Source organism: Sinocyclocheilus rhinocerous, unplaced genomic scaffold (genome assembly GCF_001515625.1).
Source record: "Sinocyclocheilus rhinocerous isolate Xijiao unplaced genomic scaffold, SAMN03320098_v1.1 scaffold196, whole genome shotgun sequence".
NCBI classification, from domain to species: Eukaryota; Metazoa; Chordata; class Actinopteri; order Cypriniformes; family Cyprinidae; genus Sinocyclocheilus; species Sinocyclocheilus rhinocerous.
Window position 1 is genome coordinate 1443557 of NW_015633546.1, and position 7141 is coordinate 1450697.

A 7141-nucleotide genomic window follows, 5' to 3' on the forward strand; every position below is an offset into this window, starting at 1 on the left:
AAACTCAACTGTTTAACTCTAGGGGAGTTGGAAAATGAGCCTATTTTCAAAAATAGTGGAGTGTTCCTTTAAGCTCACCAAGTCTACATTGTAATATTGTGAAATATTATTACAATTTTAATAACAATTTACAATTTAAAATTTTTTTAATATTGTAATACATTTTAAAATGTAATTTATATCTGTGGTGGCAAAGCTGAATTTTCATCAGCCATTACTGATTTGGTAATCAACAAACATTTCTTATTTCTTAACATTTCTTGTTCAATGTTTAAAAGAGTATTGTTAAATAATTTGTGGAGAAGATGCTTAAGAAAATTTAAAATTATTTGGAATAGGAATATTTTGATACATTATAAATGTCGTTACTGTAAATTTTGATAAATTTTTTCTGTCCTTGCTGAATAAAAGTATCAATTTCTTTAAAAAAAAGAAAAAAAAAAAAAAAACTTACTGACCCCAAACATTGTTACTTAAAATGCTTTTTCAGCATTGTGATTCTTTTTTTACACAGTGCAGTAGCTAATTCAATCTTTCATGGATGTTTAAACGCAATAACATTATAAATGTCGTTACTGTCAATTTTGATAAATTTTTTCTGTCCTTGCTGAATAAAAGTATCAATTTCTTTAAAAAAAAGAAAAAAAAAAAAAAAACTTACTGACCCCAAACATTGTTACTTAAAATGCTTTTTCAGCATTGTGATTCTTTTTTTACACAGTGCAGTAGCTAATTCAATCTTTAAACACGATTGATGTTTAAACACAATAAATATAAGAAACACATTATTCAATGCTTTTAATTTTGCATTTACTTCTAGATGGATATATTAAGTTGCTCAAGCAAGTGGCAAAACATTTATCACAATAAATCACGATACATTATCACAAATATTCTAAATTAAAACTTACCATTGACAGAAACAGTCAGCTCTACTGCCTTTTCTTTTGCATTTAATTCTTTATTACTAGCAATCCTGCGGTTCATAAAGAACTTTGCTTTCCTACTTCCATGAGTGCCATCTATTATTGCCTTGTTTATCTAAAAGTGCTCTTTTCCTTTAAACCTAGTTAAAAAGCCATAGCCTATGTTGACTGTGAAACTCTGCAGAGACTCCTGTTTGTTCTTCTGTTAGTGCTCCTCCCCATATGTGACAACCTTTGCTCTCCTTATCCACTGTTCCCATAGTTATCGCACACGTGATGAGATCCAGGAGGTGCGCAGTAAGAGTGACCCCATCTCGATGCTGAAGGATCGCATGCTGAGCAACAACATGGCCAGCGTGGAGGAGCTTAAGGTGAGCCTGCAGAAGCTTACGAGAGACAGACTGAAGTAGGACACAATCACTGAGATAGTGACTGTTGGTCTTGTGTGTGTCAGTCACATTGGTGGTTAAGATAGGGGATTACTCAATTATAGGAAAGGAAAAGACGTGTGGCCAAGTAATTCTTCATGCTGAAAGATGGACATTTCTGCACTTTCACTAAACACTGACACCTTTTGCAGGAGATTGATGTGGAGGTAAGGAAGGAGATTGAAGATGCCGCTCAGTTTGCCACCACAGACCCTGAGCCTCCACTGGATGATCTTTGCAACCACATCTTCTACAATGACCCTCCTATGGAAGTGCGTGGCACCAACCCCTGGACCAAGCTCAAGTCCGTCAGCTAAATCGTTTTCCTTATCATCCCAAGTCCCCTCCTCTTCCTACCAGTACACCCTCTCCTGTTGAAGCGCACAGCAAAATATGATCACCTCTGATGTTGCTATAGGTTTCATAGACAGTTATTGGGAAACTCAGCCAAATCTCTCAGCCACATTGAGATAAGTTGCCTCATTTCACATGTTATCATTGCCTTGTTTTCTTGTTGTCTTCACCAATCAACAACATAGCGGTATTTAACTTGGAATTATCGGGACTTTTCAAATGTCTCCAATGCCACTATTGCTTATTACCCAGTGTCCATGCCATGGCAGAATATTTAGCTCATGTCCATACATCACAAACACCTACCATTGTTGGTCTGTGTCAACACACACACACACACACACACTTCTCTCACTTTATATATCAGCAGGAGTGTGTTTTGGCTAAGGTGTCTGAAATGCAGTCCTAATTTGACAAAATATTTAAAGGGAAAAGTTTTGACATTTCTAAATTATAAATCTGTGTGGCCATATTACAAACGTTTTTGGAATATTTAATTTCGGTTGTATTTTAACACTCTTCCAACACTCTGAGTGTTTTGAGTGTTTAATAAAACGCAACAATAAAACAAGATTTAAAATAAACAGCTGAAAATGTGGCTTTAGAATGGGAAACGATTAATAGATTTTTACCCTCTCACTCTCTTCAATTTTTATTTAAAACAGGACTTTTGTTTTTCATCTATTTATTATGAGAAATTGCATTTGTTACAAACAATGTTACTGGGGATATTCACATTTGGCAATTCCAGTGTATTAATGGTTGTTTTAAAAGAATGTTTGTTTCAAATCTCTTGAGAATCAGGAAAGTAAAAATTAAAATAGAGAAAGTAAAAAAGTGTTGCAATAGATGTTAGGATGTGGTTGAGATGTTAAAGGGGGCATCAGAATGACAAGGTTAAAACTTTATGCCGCTAGGATGAGTCAACATGATCAGGCAATGTATGTGTCATACAATGTGGACTTGTATGTGTCATACAACTACAAATAAATATTTCAAATACAATCTTTGTGAGTAGATGCATTTATGTTCTTCTACTATTTGTTAAAGATATAGTTAAATGAAAACTGATACATTCCTTAACCCTATATAAAGAATATTTGATACATGAATTTCTAAGCATGGTCAAAACATGGTGAAAAACCTATTTTACATAATCTACTACATGCCTTCTCGCATCTGGTTGATAGTTTATGCTTTTTAGCAAGTAAAAGGCCTTTTAGTATAATTCTAAAAACGTCACCCTTCAGATTGTGTTAAATGTGTATTTTTGCTGTGAAATCTTTTTTTTTCTCATTCTCATTCAAGTAAACCAGCTTGGTTTTACTTAATTATCCATACATTTATGTTTTTATATTCTAACATACATCAAGTTAAAAAGTATCACACACACAATATACATTTTATCATATAAGTATCATTATCTGCAAATTACATATTTTCATTCATTTTGGGCCTTTGAGTAAAATTGCGGTGTTATTTCGTCCTCGAGTGAGAGCTGTGTCACACTATATGTTCTATGTGTGTATCAAATAGGACACAAAACATACATGCAAACATAAAAAAAAAAAAATTCTTGTCTAAATTTGCATTAAACTGTTCCATTAAAATGAATTTTTTTTTTTTTTTTACTATTTTTGTTTTCTATGTTAGGATTTACAAGGTTAAAGACGGCATATTGGGGAGCTCTCCCAGCTATTAATACTCAGGGGACCATGACAAAACATTTTCCTTTAATGTGGCAAGTGAACAAGAAATGAACTCTTTATTTGTAGAAATATGCTGCTTTTGCCTTTTACCCGGTGCATGATCGCCACACTAAACAAAGCATAAATCGAAGTGGTTTGGAGAAATGGGTCACACATAAACTGGGTCTCATCAAAAACAGAGAGTGAGAATAAAGCACAATCCTCAAATCAGCTTTATTCTAAGCCCTCTGCTACTGCTGGATGAGTGTTTATGGCTGTGGTGTTGTGATTCCCCTCCATCTGCAGTGGTTTGATTGTGCACTTCATTTATTAAGTGTCACATGTGTGCTTTTCTTATGAAGGACATAATAAATGAAAACACGTGGATGCTACGCGGGAAAAAGAGATTTAAACTGATTTAGTGACCAAAGGATTTAAAGACCGAATGCTCTACATGAATGATTATCAGAAATGAAGCACAAGCCAGGATGCTCCAATCAATGTGATTCACATGCGTTGTTCAAAAACCAGTCGAAATGATAAAGGCCCTGATTGAATAGATATAATAGCTCTTAATATCTCAAGATATCATTCCTTGTTGACCCCATTAAACTACCTGAGCACCAATGTACAGGGTGGCTGTCCACAGCGTCCCTCGCTCTATGACGCATGATGACGTTTCCTCCAGCCTCGTTCTGACAGACAGGTGAACGGAGCGACGACGCCATGTTGAGCGAAAACGGAAGTGTATTACTCTGCTCTTAAAAACATCTTTAGAATATTTTTTTGAAGAGGATCCGGACACTTTAGAAGTAAAACCCACCCAGAAGGCAGCTGAACCGAATTCTTCTTTTGTTTACGCGTCAGTTAGGGACCATCCTCTTTGCGGGACTCTTTTAGTGCAACTTTACAGTGACTGACAGCGTCAAATCACTTCACGGGGTGATCGCAAGTTACAGATCGGGACTTCGAGATGCCGCTGGCGCAGTTTGCAGACCCCTGGCAGAAGTTGCCTGTGGGGCATATGGAGAATGAGGTAGGTTATATAACGTTTATTTAATCGAGGAGTGTTGTTAGATTGGGTGAGATCGCATTTAATCCGATACTTCGTGTCACGGAGGAATGTCAGTGTACAGTCTCGAAGTGCATTCTTGGACTAACGTTACAAGTTTACAGTTTGCAAACACTGTATTCAGACAAACGGTTTGCGTTTTCGAATTTCGCTACTTTTCAAACTCATAACTGTAATACAGAAAAGTGCGTGATTTATAGTTATAAATCGAGATTAAAATGCAGCGAAGTATTAAAAGCGTTATGAAGAGTTTCTTTTAAATGTTAACTGTGGTGAAACTAGAGAATGAGTAAATCGTCGAAGCAAGACTTGACCAGACAAGCCCAGTACGTGTGTGTATGTGTGTTCGATCTAAGTTTACTTGGGCATTGTAACTTAAAATGGACACTTGCTTGCTTTTTGTAGCTGGTTGAAGTTTGACTTAAGTACGCATTGGGTAATAAACACAGGGTGGGGAACTGCCTTCTTATAGACTGACTGACAGGCATTTTCTCAAAATCCAGTGAGCTCCCAACATACCAGCATTTTTGGGCGTCATAGGCGTGCCAAAAAATGCCATAAATGTGCAAAACACAAGTTTATGATACCCCCAAATACTGTCTGTGTAGGTAGACGGTCCATTAGGTTTTGAGTCATGGCCAAAGTGTTATTTTTTTCATAAATTATGAAACAACTGCATTTTTGCATTCTGGACCTGGACTGTCTTTTGTCCTCTAATCGGAATTTGATCCATTTAGACTTTCACTATTTTCCCTGCAGGCTTGTATGTTTCTGTCTGTGTTCAGATTTAGTCTGTGGGTTACTTTTAGGCCCCCCCCCCACACACACACTTTTTTTAATTGTAAAATTATCTGGATGAGATATTAAATATACAATTTCATTAAATGGCCATACTAATCCTAAATTAAAATACATAGAATTATGCATATTATCCAAATCAGAATATTAAAATGCTTTCTGAAGGATCATGTGACACTGACGACTTAAGTAATTGCTGCTGAAAATTTGGCTTTGCATCACAGGAGTAAATTTAATATTCATTAAAATATATAATAAAAATATATTAAAATAGACAATAGTCATTGCAATATTTTACGATATTACTGTACTTTTGATCAAATGAATGCAGCCTTGGTGAGCCTTTTAAACAGTAGTGTGCATACTGTATGAATATTCAGTGTACTGAAAAATTTACAGTGCAGAGTTATATTCAACTTTAAACAGAGAATAGATTAAATACTAAAATATATAATATGCAAGCAGTTATGTCATGCAAAAAGATACAGTTTGTGTAGTAAGTGTCAGAATCAATCACAATCAAATGATCTACTGGTTTTCAAACCGATCCATAAACTATTTAGAGTATATATTATAATGATCATTTAATAACTTTCAGTATGGCACCAACCCCCTGCTTACTCCAGGAGATGATTATACATGCTGTTGCCTTTAGGATAAATATTTCGTCCGAGTTGCTAAATAGTAACTGGTATTGTCTCTCTTATACTGTTAGCACTCCGTCCTGTCCTACTCTTTCCCTAATTAACTTCCTTTGGTCCAGGCTAATCCTGTGGTCTGGAAATAGCCATCCTACGTTGCATGCTACGTCCCCTGTTTATGCGTGGACCTATAAATAATCACTTAGTCTGTGACTGACTGTATGTAAACAACAATCTTCCACACTGCTGTTTTACTCCCATGTCAACATGTGGTCAGATGATTTGATGTTGCACATAGTCATTAGCCCTCACGGAGCCATTATATTTGCAAATGACAGTAATAGAGGTTTGCAACAGTCATTTAAATACTTAAACTTCTTTCCCTAATAGATTGTGGTTGTGATTTCCTGTACATCTTTTCTGTTCCTGAAGATCACTTCATTTTTTAAATTTTTTTGGTTATAGTTGACATATTGTGATCATAGCCCTTGCAAATGCTGTTTTAACATGATGGCAATAACATATTTTCCTGCATTTTAGGATGACTCCATGGTGGATGATGATGCTCCTGTTCAAGTAAGTTCAAGTATATATGTATTTTGGGTGTGTGTCTGCATATTAGACAGAATATGTCTTGTCAAACTGAATATGTCTGTCAAAACTGATTATGTTGATGGGTCCAAGTACGCCAATATATGGGTTCCTAGCCGTAAGTCAAACAAGCTCTTTGTTCACTGCTTGAGGAGAATTTGATCTACTGCAATGCCCCTCTGTCTTTCAATTGAAAGATGTGTTTCTTATGTAAGCAAGTCGGCTTTTAACATCACATTTCCTGTCTCAGAGTACAGCCTGGTTTTATTGGTTTCCTGTTGGATGAGTGACATGGCAAGCGGCCAGTAGGAGAAGAGGATGTTCAGCATTCACTTCAAGCTGAGCTTCATTTTCCAACAACCCAGCAGAAATGTTTCTGAAAGCTGTCAGATCACTTGATAGGGCTGTTTGTGACCCAGAGGAGTGGGTTCACTCACTATATATACACTGAACAAAATCATTTTTTCTAGGGCTGCACGATAAATATCGCACGATATTTAATGCGCATCTCGTCAGTAAAGCCGGTTCTGTAATCAGAGGTAAATCTCTACACGTGCGTGCTTTCACGTGGAGCAGCATTAAGTACACAGAGCTGTAGTTCACAGACAAGCTGCGCAAAACCACGATCATATTTTGTGCATGT

General features: G+C 36.2%; 1 protein-coding gene and 1 long non-coding RNA gene across 2 annotated transcripts in view; both read left to right on the forward strand.

The window, feature by feature from the left end:
- Positions 1-2385, forward strand: part of LOC107744478 (pyruvate dehydrogenase E1 component subunit alpha, mitochondrial-like) — an 8549-nt gene extending 6164 nt beyond the window's left edge. The window contains exons 10-12 of the mRNA XM_016558148.1: positions 212-225; positions 1136-1297; positions 1507-2385. Coding sequence (XP_016413634.1) covers positions 212-225; positions 1136-1297; positions 1507-1671 — 341 coding nt within the window. The 3' untranslated portion in view covers positions 1672-2385. The remainder of the gene's footprint in view (positions 1-211; positions 226-1135; positions 1298-1506) is intronic.
- A 1626-nt stretch (positions 2386-4011) lies between these two features.
- Positions 4012-6929, forward strand: LOC107744502 (uncharacterized). The gene is made up of 3 exons (XR_001640483.1): positions 4012-4432; positions 6448-6483; positions 6749-6929. It is a non-coding gene; the product is annotated as an uncharacterized LOC107744502 (long non-coding RNA).
- The last annotated feature ends 212 nt before the right edge of the window (positions 6930-7141 follow it).